The sequence below is a fragment of the Dama dama genome, chromosome 19, assembly GCF_033118175.1.
Source record: "Dama dama isolate Ldn47 chromosome 19, ASM3311817v1, whole genome shotgun sequence".
NCBI lineage: Eukaryota > Metazoa > Chordata > Mammalia > Artiodactyla > Cervidae > Dama > Dama dama.
In genome coordinates, this window is record NC_083699.1 from 65,912,857 (window position 1) to 65,932,332 (window position 19,476).

The 19,476-nt window shown below is 41.3% G+C and overlaps 2 protein-coding genes across 10 annotated transcripts in view; one reads left to right on the top strand and one right to left on the bottom strand.

Annotated features, from left to right (window-relative positions):
- The window catches only part of BTD (biotinidase), a 42,498-nt gene extending 33,737 nt beyond the window's left edge, over positions 1 to 8,761 (bottom strand). Inside the window, exon 1 of one of the 7 annotated variants that reach the window (XM_061167282.1) lies at positions 8,622 to 8,761. Coding sequence is in view for 1 of the 7 variants with exons in the window: in XM_061167278.1 (XP_061023261.1) it covers positions 5,329 to 5,339 (11 nt within the window). In the remaining 6 variants the exon portion in view is untranslated. Of the gene's footprint in view, positions 1 to 5,328; positions 5,464 to 8,202; positions 8,322 to 8,416; positions 8,557 to 8,621 lie in introns of those variants that run through there. The other 6 variants (XM_061167279.1, XM_061167280.1, XM_061167285.1 and 3 more) reach the window with 6 other exon arrangements.
- HACL1 (2-hydroxyacyl-CoA lyase 1) overlaps positions 8,441 to 19,476 on the top strand; it is a 29,677-nt gene continuing 18,641 nt past the window's right edge. Inside the window, exons 1-9 of one of the 3 annotated variants that reach the window (XM_061167277.1) lie at positions 8,441 to 8,580; positions 8,972 to 9,076; positions 10,913 to 10,953; positions 12,295 to 12,375; positions 13,765 to 13,837; positions 15,257 to 15,334; positions 16,189 to 16,283; positions 17,821 to 17,933; positions 19,336 to 19,471. In XM_061167277.1, coding sequence (XP_061023260.1) covers positions 8,984 to 9,076; positions 10,913 to 10,953; positions 12,295 to 12,375; positions 13,765 to 13,837; positions 15,257 to 15,334; positions 16,189 to 16,283; positions 17,821 to 17,933; positions 19,336 to 19,471 — 710 coding nt within the window. In that variant the 5' untranslated portion in view covers positions 8,441 to 8,580; positions 8,972 to 8,983. Of the gene's footprint in view, positions 8,581 to 8,640; positions 8,781 to 8,971; positions 9,077 to 10,912; positions 10,954 to 12,294; positions 12,376 to 13,764; positions 13,838 to 15,256; positions 15,335 to 16,188; positions 16,284 to 17,820; positions 17,934 to 19,335; positions 19,472 to 19,476 lie in introns of those variants that run through there. The other 2 variants (XM_061167275.1, XM_061167276.1) reach the window with 2 other exon arrangements.

Below are 19,476 nucleotides of genomic sequence, written 5' to 3' on the forward strand. Positions count from 1 at the left end.
GTGGGAGACAGGCACACAGTGCCTGCTAGAAGTCCATCAGCGGGCATCCCTTCAGAGGCAATTGGGCTTCCAGGGATAATGCTTGCCACTTTGGGAGTTAGCCCTGCAGGCCGTTTGGGCCCAAACCCTTACCACCCTTCTCCTAAAGTTACAAACATACCCCTGGATCAAATCTCCACTCCGCTTTTATGGGACATCTGTTCTGTTGCCTCTTACCAATGTGTTCTTAAGCCACTTACTAACTCCTACAACCAGGACCCTGCCCCCTTGTAGGCAACATTGCTCCACACCGCCTATTATTACAATTTTCTTAATGCCCCTGGGCTTCCCTGGTGGCTCAGAGGTTAAAGCGTCTGCCTGCAATGCAGGAGACCTGGGTTCAATCCCTGGGTTGGGAAGATCCCCTGGAGAAGGAAATGGCAACGCACTCCAGTATTCTTGCCTGGAGAATCCCATGGACAGAGGAGCCTGTTGGGCTACAGGCCATGGGGTCGCAAAGAGTCGGACACGACTGCGTGACTTCACTTCACTTAATGCTCCTAACAGGACCAGATAACCCACTCCTTTGTCATTACTTCTGTTGTTATCTAAAGTGGGTCTATGACAACGAAATGTTTACCATGGGAGACACCCTAACCTGCTCTTACGGAGGACTAGGGAAGAAATCAGTGACTTACAATCCCTTAGAGCAGTAAGAGGATAAGACTTATGACTGTTTCACTGTTTCCCAGTCTCAGGGCATAGGCTTGGATTGCTTTACATCAGGTTATCTATTCCCATCTGTGGTGAACAAACTGGCAATAAGTCAAAATTACAACCCCTTAATCCTACCCACACTGGTCATGCTATAAACCTTGGGGATGCCCAACTCCAATCTGGGGGTCCCAAGAGGTCAACCTGCCTTGACCTGCTTATGGATCTGGTCCTCAAAAGGTTGTCACACTTCAACCTGCTCGGGGCTCCACCAGTCCAGGGGTCCCAGGAGGTCGTCACGCCTTGACCTGCCCAGGGACCCAATTCTCAGGAGGCCGACCTGCCTCAACCTGCCTGGGGATTCGATCTCCAGGAGGATGTCACGCCTCAGCCTGCCTGAGGATCTGCACCCTAGCCCGGGGATGCCTGGCTCTCAGGTTGCAACAGTACTGTGTAGGATAAGCTTCACCCCTAAGGAAGTCCACCCATGGAAATAGAAGGAAGCCTATTATTTGTGGGACAGTGCCCAGTCTCAGCAATGACTCAGGAGCCCAACAAGAACCCCATTGCCTTGCTGGAAAGGCTAAAAGAGGCCCTCCAAAAGTTTACCAATCTGGACTTCGACTCTTATGAAGGACAGGTGATTTTAAAGGACAAATTCCTGACCAAATGTGCATCAGATATCAGAATAAAGTTACAACAGCTATAGCAGCAGGACCCTGCTGCCTCTTTAGATGAGATGGTCTAGACAGCCACCAATACCTTTTATAACAGAGAACAGGAGAAGGAGGCCAAGGCCCAGGAGAGGGAGAAAACGAAAGAGACGAGGCATGCCCAGATGCTGGCCACCTTCCAGGGAAGCCCTATGGCAAACCCCGAGTCCTTGAAGGACAAGACACGAGGCAAATGCCTAATCTGTAGACAGGCGGGGCATTGGGCCAAAGAGTGTCCAAACCGTGACAAGTCTCCTAAAACGGCTTGCTACAAATGCCATCAACTGGGACATTGGGCAGCACTCTGACCTTAGGACCCAAGAGCCTCAAGGTCAAGTGCCAAGCCTTCCCTGTTGATGGTTCAACAGGACTGAAGTGGCCCACCCCAGCCAGCTCAACCTGTCACAGATAACCATCACGGGGCTGGAGCCAAGGCTGGAACTGGATGTGGCAGGTAGGCCTGAGAATTTCTTGCTTGACACAGGGGCTACCTACTCTGTCCTGACCTCCTACACTGAGCCCTCTCCCAAACCTGTACCATTTTGGGGTGCTACAGGAAAAACAATTACAAAAAAATTCACCTGAGCACTTTGTTGCTGGAATGGACAAATATTTTCCCATTGGTTTCCAGTGGTCCCTGACTGTCCTCCTCCCTTATTGGGAAGAAATCTCTCCCTGCCTTCGAAACCTTGCAGCTATTGCAGTCCTGATAGAAGATGCTTTAAAAGTTAGTTTGGGGCCAAACTAACTATTTTTACCAGCCACCAAGTGAAACAACTCCTAAATGGGAGAGGCCATTTACGGATGTCTGATCAAAGAATCCTCAGATTATCAAGCAGTGCTAATGGAAAATCCAGGCCTCACTATATTCCCTTGTGAGGTTCTTAACCCAGCCACCCTCCTGCCTACCTTCAACGGCTCTCTCCCCTTTCACTCTTGCCTAGAAACCTTGGACCACTGGACAAAACCCTGCCAGGAATTGCTGGAAGATCCTCTGACCACTCCTGAGGAAATCTAGTACACTGACCCTTGGAAGGAAAGTTATGACCAACCTAGATAGCATATTAAAGAGCAGAGACATTACTTTGCCAACAAAGGTCCATCTAGTCAAGGCTATGGTTTTACCAGTGGTCATGTATGGATGTGAGAGTTGGACTATAAAGAAAGCTGAGCACTGAAGAATTGATGCTTTTGAACTGTGTTGGAGAAGACTCTTGAGAGTCCCTTGGACTGCAAGGAGACCCAACCAGTCCATCCTAAAGGAGATCAGTCCTGGGTGTTCATTGGAAGGACTGATGTTGAAGCTGAAACTCCAATACTTTGGCCACCTCATGCAAAGAGTTGACTCATTGGAAAAGACCCTGATGCTGAGAAGGACTGTGGGCAGGAGGAGAAGGGGATGACAGAGGATGAGATGGCTGGATGGCATCACCGACTCGATGGACATGAGTTTGAGTAAACTCCAGGAGTTGGTGATGGACAGGGAGGCCTGGCGTGCTGTGGTTCATGGGGTCGCAAAGAGTCGGACACGACTGAGCGACTGAACTGAGCAGAACTGAAGGACAGAAATGCCTCCTCCCCAGGGAAGGCGGAGCTAGGAAGAAAATCAGAGAATACAACAATCCCCAAAACCCTGCCTCCCCAATGAATATTCTACCCCTTCATTTCTACACTCTATGAACCAGCCTGCCAAAGAAACTCAGTGCAGTTACTCACCTGAGACTGCCTGCTCTTGCCTTGAGAGCATCCTTTCCCTTAAATAAATCCTCATTTTGCTTTCATGACCTCCCTATCTCATCTCTGAATTCATTCTGCAATGAGACAAGAACCTACTTTCTGATAACACCGCTAGATAGATACGCATAAAAGTTCACTCATATGGACAAGAAGACATGCAAGAACATTCAGAGAAAAATGCTTATGACACCAAAAAGCTTAAAACAACCCAAATGCCATTACCTAAAGAATGGACATGTGAGAATGATAAACACTGAAGTCAAAGTAGCGGTTACCTCTATGGCACAGGGCAGGAGATGTGATGGGGGAGGGAACACAGGGGGCTTTGTTCTATTTATAATGCATTTCTTAAACTAGGGCTGGGTACCTGGGTGTCTATTAATCTCTGTTCTTATTCAAGTGTCTGAAAGATGTCATAAATGACATTAAGTATATATAAATATATAAAACATATAAAATAAAAAATATAAATTATAAATGTATAAAAAAGAAAGTGAATAAAACAATACATCACAGCTAAGCTCCAAACAGAAACTCATAGGTCATGATGCAGAAAAAAGTTCAAGGGCTTGCCTTCCTCATCATGAAGATGTCCCTCACCCTGGCTTATACCTCAGTTCAACTCCAAACCCTGGGAATCATTCAGAGTTTACCCTGGAGCTGACACAGACTAGATTAGAAGCAAAACAAAACCATACAGGGACTTCCCTGATGATCCAGGGGCTAAGACTCTGTGCTCCCAATGCAGAGTGCCTGGGTTCAATCCCTGGTCAGGGAACCAGACCCCACATGCTGCAGGAAGATCAAAGATCCCATGTAGCACACCTAAGACCTGGCATAGCCAAACAAACAAATGAAATAAAAGTTTTAAAAAATATGATACAATATAAAAAGTGAAAAGAAGGGGCTCAAATGAAGGCTGGTGGTAAAACAAGAAACAAATGAAAACAGAAAACATTTAAACACTGATAACCACGTTTCACAGGTGATGGCTGCTGAACCCCTAGCCCAACTGTGGAGTTCTAGCATATGGAGACATTCTATATGATGACTTCTAAGCCATTTGAAATAAATCACTTATGTCCTCACAGCATGACCTATAGTTGTCACCATTTCTGGAGTATTTTCCACAAAATAGACACCTTATCAGTGATCTAATAATTGCTGATGTCAAACCCCATATTTGCTTTAAAAAACAAGACAAAAAAAGCACACAGCGGATGAAAACAAAGCTCCTTCAGTTTCTGCCCCAGAGTGCTTCCACTCCAGTTCTGGGTCTTGCTGAGTCTTACTGGCATTAAAAAGCAAAGCAAAGGTGAAGAGCCTGCAGACCAAGGGCAGGGATCCAACCATTCTCTAGGTCACACAGTAACTGGGAGAAACTCCCAGTCCCTGCCTGCCAGTAACAGCCATTAAATCTGGCCCTGCTGGTTCAATAATGAAGTTGCTTCTCACTGGCTTCACTTCAGACCTATTTTTGAGATTAGGTACAGTTCATAAGCTTAATGAGAAGCAAACAAAATTAATTTAACCTGCTTTCTTCAAAGAACCATTTGCTGTACAGTTTTCAAGTTTGGTTTAAAAAATAGTGTTCTACATAGACTTCCTTTTGGGTTGTTGTTGCTTTTGTTTGTATTTAAGATACTCAGTTTCAGTTTCTCCTCTGTTTCAGTCAATTTTATTTTATTTTCAGCCATTCTATAATGCATCATAAATAATCCCAATTCATTTCTTCATGCAATAACCAAACACTTCACATTTTGACAAAATATGCCTACAAGAATATTTCTTACAGGTTCAGTTAGTGTTATGCTTTCCAATAATCACATGGATTTTCAGTGTCCTTGTTAGTTTACTGAAATTAAGACACAATATCATAATTCTGGGGCCTAAGAAGTTACTGGGCTTCCCCGGTGGCTCAGTGATAAAGAAGCCACCTGCAGTGTAGAATCTCAGGTCTAGAACTCACAAATAGAGTAACTAGTATGAAAACTCTGATGACTGACCCTGCTCTTTGGAGAGCATGTTATCATTACTCCAGCCTTTTCTTTTAAAAAACAAACAAACTAGACTTACTCCTCCTTTGGCCTCCTTCCACCAATAAACAAGGCAAAACAAACAAAATTTCAATAAAATTCCATGCCTACCACCAATTTAAATAATAAATAACATGGTTAATGCTTACAGTGTCTGCATACAGGCCTTGGATAAGTTACTAAAGAATCCTGGAATCTGCTCACTGCCATTGGATTGAAGGCAGTTGCTCCAAGGGCCTGTAAATCTTGGAGGGAGACTCTCAGTACTTCTGCTGAATCATCAGACCCAAGTTCACCGTGGAACCTTACGCCCTGTACTCAAAGGTGTAAAGGTGAACCATGTTGCAACAGTCTCATCGACTTCTCCCCCTGCTGCAGGGCAGGGTCTAGTGAGTTGAGAATTTATCCTTTTGCACAATGCATTAATCTGAATTCAGGGGATTTGTTCCAATTCATAGTTCAGTTTTCACACTATATACTGAGTGATTCTGTCAGTGATTCTTTTGGGACATCAGTGAACCCAAGTCCTCATGAACTGACTGACCACGACCTACACAGTCTGTGCTATTAATGTCAACCTAGCCTTGAACCCATAAATCCAAATTAAGTAATAGCACAGACCTACACAGTCTGTGCTAGTAATGTCAACCTAGCCTTGAACCCATAAATCCAAATTAAGTATTTGATAACAGGCAAGCACACATTTAATTATTAACTCATGCATCCAGCATGAGTACAGAGCTGGTGCTTCTCAAGTCAGCCTGCAAATCAAATTTAGATAGCAGCTTTAAAAAAAACACAGGTGCCTAATTTGTCCTAAGATGCTGATTCAGAAGATGTGGGGTAGGTCCAAGCAACTGTATATTTAAAAAACTTTGCAGGAACTTCCCTGGTGGTCCAGTGATTAAGAATACTTCCTGGTTGGGCAACTAAGATCCCACATGCTTGACTGTGTGCTATGTCACTTCACTCTTCGTGACCCCGTGGACTATAGCCCACCAGACTCCTCTGTCCATGGGATTCTCCAGGCAAGAATACTGGAGTGAGTTGCCATGCCCTCCTCCAGGGGATCTTCCTGACCCAGGGATCGAACCCAGATCTCTTACATTCCCTCATTGGCAGTCAGGTTCTTTACCACTAGCCCCACCTGGGAAGCCCAAGATCCCACATGCTGCTGGGCAACTAAGCCTTCAAGCCACAATTACTGAGCCCTCCTGCTGTAACTAGAGAGAAGCCCACACGCCCACAGGGAGACTTCATGCCGCAACTAAGACCTGACACAGCCAAAAATAAATAAGTATTTTTTAAAAATAAAATTAAAAATAAAAGGCTTTCCAAGCGATTCTGATGCTTGGGAGTAGAAACTGTCACATAGGTACTGACAGAAACAATCCCACATGACAGAGAGATGAAGGGTCTATGCTTCTCAAACAGGGGCAGGGAACATTGTGCCAAGGATTATTCAAAGACAAACAATATTTTGTGTTCAAAGTCGGCATCCTTCTGGAATGCCAGCTTTCATGGGTATTTTAAAACATCATTTGTATTTTGGTGGCTACAAGTGTCAAAACTCATTTAAGATCTGTACATTTAAATGTATGTTTACCTCAATTTAAAAGATCACTTTTATATTAAAATATGGATAGATTCTGGAATACAATGCAAGATTTGCATTTATTTTTTAGATGAACTCTAAAACTTTAAAGAAATCTTCCTCTTAGATGGGCTACCTTAGGCTAGGTCCCCATACCCAAAGAGGCAGCCATTCTCATTCCTTTGCTTAGAGTGGGAGTTAGGACTTGAAATGCAAGGAGAAACCTTTTTCAAAGGGCTCAATGAGTTTAGGAATTCTTTCATTTCCAAAGGTTTTCATTTCACTAACCAGGACCCACTCTCCTCGCTTCCGGTTTCTTTGCGTGTTTTAAGTCACTCAGTTGTGTCCGACTCTTTGCGACCCCATGGGCTGTAGCCCCTCAGGCTCCTCTGTCCATGGGGATTCTCCAGGCAAGAGTACTGGAGTGTATATTGCCCTGCCCTCCTCCAGGGGATCTTCCCCACCCAGGGGTCAAACCCCTCTCTTCTGTCTCCTGCATGGGCAGGTGGTTCTTTACCACTAGTGCCACCTGGGAAGCTTCTCTGGTTTCTTTCCTTCCCACATATTACTAGTTTTACTGCTTTAAAACTTCAAATCCTCAAAAACCTAAAGTTCCACTCTTCCTTACGATCTGAGAAGTTCTGTTCGCTACTAAGCAGGTGATCTAATGCTCCTGAGGCCCTGGCATCATGAACCACACACTGTAAGGACATTTTCACTCAAAACTGTCTTTTAAAAAGTTCTCTTCTTGTGATAAACTTTGATAGAAAAGAGTATGAAAAAGCAGTGTGTACGTAGAGGCAGAACCGAATCACTTCGCTGTACAGCAGAAATTAACACTAGAAATCAATAAATACATCAATACTTTTTTTTTTTTTTTTTTCACAAAAAGGTTCTCAGCTGCAGGAGATGGTTTCGATGAGAGGCTGACTCTTAAGACTCACAACTCTCCCCACCACTTCCTGACTTCACTGTAAAGGCAGGGTGAAGGGTTATTAGCAAGGATTACAGAAAAGAAAAACAAAACCGTCAGAAAGTAACTAGGCTCAAGGGGCCCTTATCCCCTGTGGCCAAAGGGCGGAAGGGTGAAGGGAGCACAAGACTTCTGGTCCAATGGCTCTGGGCAAGTTACTTCAGCTCTCCCTGGGAGATACGGCGTCCTCGTCTAAAGTAAAGAGTACACATCCGCTTACGGATTTAATTAGTTGGCATTTATCTTCACGGATTGCAAAGTTACGAACGTAACCATCAAATAAGCGTGTACATCAAAGCCTAGAATGCAACGGGACGCGGGAACAAAACCACACAACACAAAAAAAGGCCCGCCTCGACCAACATCCGGCGCCATCCCACCGCTCACGTCCCAGCAAAACCCGCGCGCAGCCCCCGGAGCCACGCCCCCTTCTGCGACGGCCCCGCCGCGGCCCACCTTCCGCCCAGCTCTGCGCAGACACCGCTAGCCCTGCCGGGTTCCGAAAAGGCTGTGGGGCGGGGCCGCGAGCGCGCGCCACGCCCGCTTCTGCCGCGGCCATGCTCCTGACCCCGCTTCCGCCCAGGCTCTGCGCAGGCGCCACCCGCCCCTCCCGCGTCCCTAAAGGGCTCTAGGTCGTGGGCTGAGGCCCCAGACCCCACCGCCGGCCCACCTCTCACGCGCTCTGCGGACGCCTCCGCCTCCTCCTGACGCTCCCCGAGTTCCGTGAGGGGCGGGCCGGAGAGAAGGGCCGGCCCTGACAGGAGAGAGCGTGTTAACCCGTCACCTCAGCGCCAGTGGGCTGGCTGCAGCCCCGCCCCTCTCCCCTCCTTAAAGGTGCCTATGGTTCCCCTCCTCCCTCAGAGGTGCGGCCTCACGGTTGGTGTCCTCAGGGGCTGGCTTGACAGGGTGACTCCGCGCTAGCCTGCTGTCCGCTGCGGTGGGAGATGTCGGAAAGTAACCTGGCGGCGCGCAGTGACGGACTCGAGGGGCAGGTGTCCGGGGCGCGAGTCATCGCCCAGGCCCTGAAAACCCAGGTGTGAGGCCTGTCGGCTGCAGAGAGCCCTACGGAGGCCGACGGGGCCGCCGCGTTGTCTTGGAAACGGGAAAGCGGCGGGAGTGGGGAGGTGGGCAGAAGGGAGGTTTGCGGGAGGTTTTATTTTTTTAACGCCTCGGAAGGGCGGGCTGGGGTGCCGGCCTCATTCCTCTGCTTTTGGCCGCCCCCCAGGACGTGAATTACATGTTCGGCATCGTAGGCATCCCGGTTACCGAAATCGCTCTTGCTGCGCAGGAGGTGGGCATCAGATACATCGGGATGAGGAATGAGCAGGCAGTAAGTATGGACTCAGAGCCCAGCGCGTTCTCGGGGATGAGTAACAGTGATGACAGATAATTCATTGCAGACAGTCGCTGCTTACCGCTCACTCCTCTAATACTTTACGCTTATCAATCACAACGCTCCTGGGAGGCAAGACCGATTGTTAATCGTCGCTGCAGATGAGAACAGTGAGGCTCCAGTTAAAAATAAATAAATGTAAAGTAAAATTCATAAAAGAGAGACGCCCCCGCCCCCCACAGAGAAGTGAAGAAACTTGCTCAAGGAAACAGCTGGCGGAGTCACGTTTTGAACCCAGGTGCTCTGGCTCTGGAGTCCTACACAGTATGGAACTCTGCCAAGTCTTTAGAGTGTCAGAATCGGAAGGGACACTTACTTGGTCTGATACTTACCTGTGCTTCATTCCTATAACTAGCTATTGTTATGTGTCTGTTTCTGTGTATTATTTGCCTCGTCTGACTTCCCTATTAGTCTGTGAGTTCCAGGGGGTCACAAATACATATTTCTTATTCGCACATCTGTATCCCCAGTTTATCCGTGGGGCCTGCCCATGATAGTACCTGCAACATGAATGGGGAAAGGTCACGTCTCAGGTTGTGTAGTAGGTGGCTCTGCAAGGTGACAGGCCTCACAAATCACAAACGTGATTGAACTCCAGAGATGTCCCAAGACCCAGGCCAGTGCTCATTCCACCTCCTCACATTGCCACTCTTCTTAGAGGCTTATTTGGAAGTCCAAGAAAGGAAGTTAGGATTTTGTCAACCCTGTCTCATTTCTTCATAAAGGGCATTTAGCATTTTCCCAGGTTATCTTGTGTTTAGCACCTTCCCCTTCTTTCTGTAATGAGCTGAAGCGCAGTTTAAAAATAAAAACTAACCATATGAAGGCCATAAAGGAAATTTCAATCAATCTCCAAGCAAGGATTGAAAATATACAGTATGTGTGACTGGACCTTGTGGAAATAAACTGGAATTTAATAACAGGAAGATGGAAAATCCCTAAACATTTGAAAATTCAATACATTGTAAATATTTGGAAAGATTAATTAAAATCAATAAACTTCACAGCAGATTGATTAAGAATAAAAGAGAAAAAAATACAAATTACCAGTATCAGGGATGAAAATGGAGATGTCACCATGGACCCTAACTAACCAGTGGGGTGAAGAAGAAATCCCAATATAAAATGGAAAAAATTTTGAATTGAATAATGATGAGAAAATGAGATCTCAAACATGTGAGCTACAGCTAAGCAGTTCTTAGAGGAAATAGTTTTAAATGAATCTCTTAGTAAAGAAGATAAAAAATCAGTGCTCCGAGCATGCATTTTAAGAAGCTAGAAAAAGGAAGCCAAAGTAAATCCAAACTGAAAGTAGTAAAATGATAAACACAAGAGTGGAAATCAATGGAGGAGAAAACAAACAGTAGAGAAAAAGCCACAAATCCAAAAATTGTGTCTTTGAAAAGATCAATAAATTTGGTAAATCTCTAGCAAGACTGATGAAGAATAAAACATAAAAAGCACAAATTATCAGTGTTAGGAATAAAAAAGAGGGTATTCCTATTGATCCTGCAGATGTTTAAGCAATTATAAGATATTATGAATAAACTAGGTGATACAAATTCCTTGAAAAACTAAATATCAGTGATTAAGTGATTATCTGAAATGTACAGATAGAAGATTACTTGTTAAAATGAAAAATATTCCATTTTCCCCTTATTGAGAGTAAATTATTACATACATACTTTATACATGTATAATACTTATTACTTAATATGATTTAATACTATAAAAGTTCCAAAATGCTTAAGTCCCAGTTTTTTTTCTTTGCAGGCTTGCTATGCTGCCTCTGCAGTTGGATATCTGACAGGCAGGTAAGCTCAAGTCTGTTTTATTTCAGCTTCTTTTTTAAACTTGAGTTGTAATTAACACATAGTATTAAATTAGTTTTAGGTGTCCAACATAGTGGTTTTATATTTTTATACATTATGAAATGGTCACCACAGTAAAACCAGTTCCCATCTGTTAGCATACAAAGTTGTTACATACAATGTATGTTATTGCCTGTGTTCCCTATGCTGTATATTTCATCCCAATGACTTACTTATTTTATAGCTGGCAGTTTGTACCTCTTAATCCCTTTGACCTATTTTATCCATTTCTCTACCTGTTTTCCCCCTAGCAGCCACCAGTTTGTTCTCTGTGTCTATGAGTCTGTTTCTGTTTTGTTTGTTCATTGTTTTGTTTTTGAGAGTCCGCATATAAGTGAAATCATAATAGTATTTGATTTTCTCTGACTTATTTCACTAAGCATAATATCCTCCAAGTTTATCCATGTTGCCACAAAGATTTCATTCTTTTTTATTGCTAATATTTCATTGTGTGTGTCTGTGTGTGTGTGTATATATATATACACACCATATCTTCTTTATCCATTCATCCATGGATGGACAGTGATGTTGCTTCTGTATATTGACTATTATAAATAGTGCTGCATTAACCTAGGTACATGTATCTTTTGGAATTAGTGTTTTTGTTTTCTTTTGATAAATACCCAGGGTGGAATTGCTGGATTGTATGATAGTTCTATTTTTAGTTTTTTGAGGAGCCTCCACATTGTTTTTCATAGTGGCTGCACCAATTTAAAGGCTGTTTTAAATAGAGGTTCCTAAGAAGTTACTTTATGAATTGAAAATGGTAAGCTGAATTATATGGAGATATCGTTTTCTTCAGTGCTTTAAGGTTAGACGGTCATCTAGGGTAAAGCATTCAAGTTCAACTTAAAAAATTGGGGCAGAACTCTGCATTTTAGAATTACTTTCTGTCAAAGACCAATTTACGTTATATATTTATTTGTTAAGAAATTTAAAAAAAACACACTTTTTTTCCATACAAAAGTATGTTCAGTAGTCAAAAATTTGCTTTTGTATGCAATCACCTTGATTTAGCCCAAATTTAGTAGGAGCAAAATATGAAAAGTTTAGTGAAATACAGTGTGAGGATGGTAAATACCTTATGTCTTGCAGGAAGACTGATATGATCCTTTTTTAAAAAAACTAATTCAAAAATAATCTAATAATTGTTTTATAGCTGTAGTAAAGACCTATGTATCCTTCCTTTGAAGTCCAAGAAGATTACATTTCACCCTAAAGTGGTATGAATCAAGTAGTGCATTTGACCTGCTTTTAATATAATTAATTCTGTTTTGCTTTTAGGCCAGGAGTTTGCCTTGTTGTTTCTGGCCCAGGTCTCATCCATGGTTTGGGCGGTATGGCAAATGCAAACATGAACTGTTGGTAATTAGTTTATTATTACTGAAAACATTTTCTTGAAAATAACAACACATGATTTTATCCAGTGGAGAACCACTGATCTGTGGTGGGAAGATGGGGAGTCATATGCTTGAGGAAATGACTTAGTGAAAAATTAAGAAGAGTGTTAGGAAGAAAATAAAAAAACATTGATAATTCTTTTACCTAGAGAAAAACACTTAATATATGGGGATATTTCATATCTATATATGTATGTGAATGTATGTATAAGTCTTTTTAAGTGAAGAATTGTTTATTAAAGATTCCAGCTCAGTATGCAAGAATGTATTTAATTTTTCACCTTGTCTTGCATAACCAGCAGGACAGTTGAAATCATATTTATTGAGTTGGTTTTATAAACAGATTAGTTGTTCTTGCCCTTAAGCCTGGTTCTTAACCTCTGATTCTTTACCAGTACAATCATGTTAAAGGGGGCTGTGTCTTTTTGTTTTCTAATAATTTAATTTATATTTATTTATTTTTGGCTGTGTTGGGTCTTTGTTGCTATGTGGGCTTCTCTCTAGTTGTGGTGACCAGGGGCTACTCTCTAGTAGTAACAGGTGGGCTTCTTATTGTGTTGGCTTCTCTTGTTGGAGAGTACAGGCTCCAGGGCATGCAGATTCAGTAGTTGCAGCACATCTGCTCAATAGTTGGGGCTCCTGGGCTCTAGAGCACAGGCTCAGTGGTTGTGGCACACAGGCTTAGCTGCTCCGTGACATGTAGGATCTTCCTAGATCAGGGATCAAACCTGTGTCTCCTGCATTGGCAGGAGGATTCTTTACCACTGAGCCACCAGGGAAGCCCAAGGGGGCTATAATCTGTTCAGTTGATACACTGTTTAAATTCCCTTCCTAAGGAAGTTATTTTCTTTCTTGCCATGTGTTTCTTACAGGTCCTTCTTTTCTTTCTTCCTACACTTTCTTATCAACTTCAGTGTCTGGCAGTTTTTAAGTAACTTTAGCTTTGCTATCTTTTATTCTCCCTGAGAATTTTATTGCTGAGGAATTTTTCTCATCATTCTGCCATTTCCAAATAGACTTAGTTAGGAAAGTGTGAAAAAAATTTTTTCCTTCTCTTAATCTCAAGAATAATAGAAACAGCAATACAATTCATTTTACATCATCACACCCAGAGGTTTAGTTTAGCATCAGTATCCAGAAGAGGCAAGGGAGAGAGGGGTATGGAGGATAAATATTTACTATAAATTTCAGATTTTTCTGAAATCGAGGAAGCGTTTTCTCAGACCAAGATGTTTCCTAAATCTTTTTAAATTGACAGTTTTTAAGAGAAAATGTAATTCTTTTTCTTTTTTTAACATTCACTGAGTGCTTTTTATTCACTGGGCACTTGTAATTCTCTTTTAAAAAATTTCAGGCCCTTGATTGTGATTGGTGGTTCCTCTGAAAGAAGTCAGGAAACAATGGGAGCCTTCCAGGAATTTCCTCAGGTACCCATCTCTAAGATCTTCCCTCTGTAGTATAATTATACTCTATTAAGATTTATGGAGAAGAAATTAAAACTATCTGCAAAGTAAACACAGAAATACCTGAGATAGCTTAAAGGTAATTTTCCTCAACTACAGGAAGCTCTCAATGTGAGTGTTAAGAAAGCTTAGAATCTACTTAGCAATCTTCCAAGAAAGATAACCTTTTGACAGAAATTTAAACTCTGAAAATAAGTTCTTTAAAGAATCAAGAAAATGCAGGAATAAAAATGATTTGGGATTGTCAGACTTTGAGGAAGAGAAAAGTTGAAAGGAAAAATCCTGCTCACACCTGCAGGGCTAAAACTACCAACTGTTCCATAGATTTTATATCAAAAAGTATTAAGAGAAACAGTTTCTATATAATGCTTCAAAGTATACCAAACAATGAAAAATTAGCAATACTGAATTTATGCGAAACAGCATGGCAAAAAACATATAACTGGAAAACTGGCAGAAATGTAAAAATAGATTATTATTATAATGAGATATAACAGATAAAGTTGTGTATCCCTGGATGTAGAATTTCTGGGTCCAAGGATATTCTTACTTACATTTTTAGGAGACATTGTCAACTTCCCTCCCCATTTACATTCTCATAAACCTCAGCTTATGACAGTTACTCCCTAACTTTTTCACCTTTGCCAGAGTCTGAGAAATGAAAGTGGTGCCTTGTTTTGATTTTCTTCCTGAATTGTACCAAGGCAGATGTTGGTTGTACTTTGCATAGGCTTTTAAGAAACAATCCATATACACCATGGAATATTACTCAGCCGTTAAAAAGAATTCATTTGAATCAGTCCTAATGAGATGGATGAAACTGGAGCCCCTTATACAGAGTGAAGTAAGCCAGAAAGATAAAGAACATTACAGCATACTAACACATATATATGGAATTTAGAAAGATGGTAATGATAACCCTATATGCAAAACAGAAAAAGAGACACAGAAATACAGAACAGACTTTTGAACTCTGTGGGAGAATGTGAGGGTGGGATATTTCAAAAGAACAGCATGTATACTATCTATGGTGAAACAGATCACCAGCCCAGGTGGGATGCATGAGACAAGTGCTCAGGCCTGGTGCACTGGGAAGACCCAGAGGAATCGGGTGGAGAGGGAGGTGGGAGCGGGGATCGGGATGGGGAATACATGTAAATCTATGGCTGATTCATATCAATGTATGACAAAACCCACTGAAATGTTGTGAAGTAATTAGCCTCCAACTAATAAAAAAAAAAAAAAAAAAGAATCCAGATAATGCATTTTTCTCCATCTTGCCTCTAAACATAATAGAAAATAGTGACTTAACATTTCTTCTTCTTTCAGAAGAGTAATATGATACATGTGCTGAGTTTTAAGTGATTTTCTTTTCACCTATAGGTTGAAGCTTGTAGATTATATAGCAAGTTCTCTGCCCGGCCAAGTAGCATAGAAGCTATTCCGTCTATTATCGAAAAGGTACAGTAGTTAATTACAAGCTCTCCAGGTCCACTGGTTTTTCTCAGTTGCTTATACCTGTGTTACTTTTATTCTCAATAGAGAGAGTAAACATTTGGAATATATCAGGCAGTTAACAATGATATTGATAAATAGCTATGTACATTTTAATGTTCACCGTCCTTAACTTAATTAAAGAACTAGATAAAATAAATTTTTTAGAAGAATTTTTTCCTATACTTTAGTTTTTAATTTTTTTAATTATGGAAAAGTAAAAAGAAGGATATAATGAAACCCTGATTGCCCTTTCTCTTGTACTTCTGTAAGGTTATTTTTGAAAATTAGTACTAATGCATGTAAGACCATCTCTTAGTTGATTAAGCAGTGTATTAATAAACTGTGTGATGTTACATTTAAGCTGTTTCAAAAGCCATGTGTTATAGAAACCATTTGACACATGTTACAGCATCACAACTTCTGAAATCTTTGGCAAATCATTAAGATTAGAAAGCAGGTTAAAGTACATGTTACAAAACCTTGGCAGGCAGAACCTAGTAGACAATTTCTAGGACTAAAGTGTAGTGAAAAATGAATTTTAAAGCCCTAAGTGAGTACTTTCTTATCTCTCTCCTTTGAAACAAAAATATACAATCAATAGAGTACACTTCAATTTTAATTAAAATTGCTTTATTTCTAAGGATGTCGCATCAACTAAGGATGTCGAGAAAATTTTAAATAGTATTTATTTCACAATTTTAAATTATCTTTGAGTAGGATGTGATAATGAGGATTGAGATTTTTAGTATATGTGCTGCCGTAGCGAGCACTGGATTGAGATTTTTAAAATATTTTCTTCTATTTGTAATGGAACTTAGGCAGTGAGAAGCAGTCTTTATGGTCGTCCAGGTGCTTGCTATGTCGACATACCTGCAGATTTCGTGAACCTCCAGGTGAATGTGAATTCTATAAAGTGAGTAATAGTTAATTGGAGTTCTTTCTCAATTGTGTTACCATAAGGCTTACCTTTTGAAAAGAATTTACCTAGCACCTTATAAGTTACAATTTTCACTTGTCTTAACTTTTGCAGATTTGGTGATTAAACTGAATCCTGGCCAAAGGGATTAATTCTCTTATTTAAAATTGTATTATTTAAGAATTATCTTGGGGTTTAATTACTAAGTCAAATACTTGGAGCTTCCCAAACTCCTCATTTGAAATTATTCTTCCAGTAACCATAAAAATTTAATCCTCATGTAGTATGGTTATTTAGAGTCTTCATGGTTGGTGTAAATCAAGAGATGGAGTGACTATTGAAAAATCACTATAATTCAGCATAAAAAATTTTAATCTGTCTCTGTGATATAAAAATATTTCAACACCGGATATTACTATGATTTGCCAAGTCCCCTTATTCCGTAAATAAACGCTGAGTGAACAGTAAGTACAACAAACGTAAATAAGTCGCCCCTGGTAAGGTTGGGTACTTGGGTTAATGCATCACCCTGAGTACCATTTAGCACATTTCTGCTGTCAGGGACTAGGTGATCCTCCAGTGACTCCTGAGAGACAGCGGGCATTTCTGTTCACTCAGGATACCAAGTACTGGTTTCCATTGGGACGGTCAGACAGAAAGGGTGTCAGTTTCTTTTAATTCCTGAACATGAAGATCAAAATAAGATTATTGGGTTTACAAATTTTGTAAAGACTTGAATGCCCTTTTTTGGTATTATATGCCCAAGTTTTGTACAGTATGATGTTTATTGATTAGGGTAAATGAAATAAAACACTGAGGATTTGGTGTCTAGAAATAACGATGACCATTTTAATATTTCTTTTACTAATGCGTATTGTGGTACTAAAATGTGGACTTAGTGAGTGGTAATATAGTAAGGAAAGTGGAAGCATGGACTTTGGAGACAGAACAACCTACTTCAGCCTAGTTGCCCCATGCCATCCAGGGACCCTGGGCAAGTTACCTACTTTCTGAGGAGTTGTTTTTTCCCCCCACAGTAGTGAAGTGGATGTAACAATAATACCTAATCTTATTATTTTGAAAATTAAATGAAAATACATGGCACATAGTATTAAATATTAAATTAGTATATTTTTTAATTATTTCAACCACAATAACTACTACTTCATTGTAAAGTCATTAGCTCTGTTTTCCTGTAAATGAATTGCTTATTTGGCTATTAGGTCATCTTAGGGAATAAATGTTGATTTGCCAGATTTTATAGATATAATGGTTATATAGGAAAAAGTCTTTATCTTTTAGTTCTTAAGTCTTGGTGATATAATCTACTTTAAAATGGCTTAGGAAGAAATGTGTATGTGTGTTTATGTGTGTACACATGAAGAAATGTAAAATATTAGTAGTGGCATCTACAGGGTGGGTGTATGCAGTTTATTATACTGTTTTTTTCCTACCTTTTTTTGTATTTGATATTTTCACAATAAAAAAGTTTAAAAATTGGCCTGCTTTAATTAACAGAGCTCTTTATTTCCAGGTATGTGGAGTGCTGTATGCCACCTCCTATTAGCATGGCAGAAACCTCTGCTGTATCCACGGCAGCATCTGTTATTAGGGATGCCAAGCAGCCCCTTGTCATCATTGGGAAAGGTAGCACTGAATGGAACTCTAAATCTTGCTAGGCTTTCAAAAGAATGCCGATTCTGTTTAGAGCTTGACGCCATCATTTGCTTCCCTGACGTCTCAGACAGTAAAGAATCTGCCTGCAATGCATGTTCGATCCCTGGGTTGGGAAGGTCCCCTGGAGAAGGAAATGGCAACCCACTCCAGTATTCTTGCCTGGAGAATCCCATGACAGAGGAGCCTAGTGGGTTACAGTCCATGGGGTCACAAGAGTCGGACACAACTCAGCAACAACAGCTGGTAGACAGACCTGATCATCAGTATGTGTGGTGTGTGTAGAGAACTGAGGTGGGTTCTCAGGGGAAGTAGCAACAACGTTTTTGTGTGGTGATGTGGAAAAACAATTCAGAAGAGATGATGCTGTAACTGCCCAGTGGAAAAAGACATGGGTAACTGGTCACAGAGTGAACACAGAGAACCCAGGCAGTGCAGGAAGAGGGAACCGAATGGACCAAGATATTGAGGCAAGAAGGAGAATACAAGGAAGTGTTTTGAAAAATAAAAAGGAAATATTTTTCATCCTGCATGGGTGAGAAAAGATTGTAAGGTTTTTTTATAGGGGTGAATATTACATTGAATCTGAATGTACTACACTATTTGCTTGGATTCAGCAGAGAATTATAAATTCTGGATGTGGAGTGATATTTACTAACTCTGAGAAAGAGCATAAAGTTAAATAGCTAAAATGACGGCCTTGGTAACATGAGAAACAAAATCATTTCTGTATTCAAACAGTGAGTTGTTTCCAGTGCTATTGAGGGTGTAAGACATGGTTATTCCTGCAGGCACATAACTGTAAATAAACAAAGGGTGTGACTGCCTCGAGTTTGGTCCTATTGCAGTCACTGGATTATGGAACTTACAAAGTGATCTACAGAGCTTTAGAAACTTAGGCCCCTTGTTAGAATTGCCATACGTAGACTAGACGATGTGCAGTCCTGGTTGGCTGGTGGTGGGGAGCAATGTGTGAGGTTGCTTTTACCTGTCAGAGCAAAGTCTTTGCTTTCCCGCCTGTACCTCCCAGTCTGTGTGTGTTCAGGTAATTGTTAGTGGTAGTAATTCAGGAGGAACATAGCATAGAATCGACAATTAAGAACAGCAAGAGTGCAAGGTGCAACTTTTGTTTGTGGGTAGACATACTTCAGAATAATTGATACTATTACTTGGCTGGGGGGAGGGAGGAATTAGAACTATTGCCTTCTTTAACATTTTAAAATACCAAAGATAAAAAAACCACAAGTCGCCATTTGTTTTGAGCTTAAGCCCTGAGCAGAAGAATCTTTGACAAGTTCTAAAAGCAGTCTCACATGAACTCTTGTAAGTATCTGGAGTTTAACTGCCTTGTCCAATACATTTGGATTTGTTGTAGGTGCCGCTTATGCCCATGCAGAGGAGAGCATCAGGAAGTTGGTGGAGCAGTGTAAGTTGCCGTTTCTGCCCACCCCCATGGGAAAGGGTGTGATCCGTGACAACCATCCAAACTGTGTAGCTGCTGCCAGATCCAGGTATG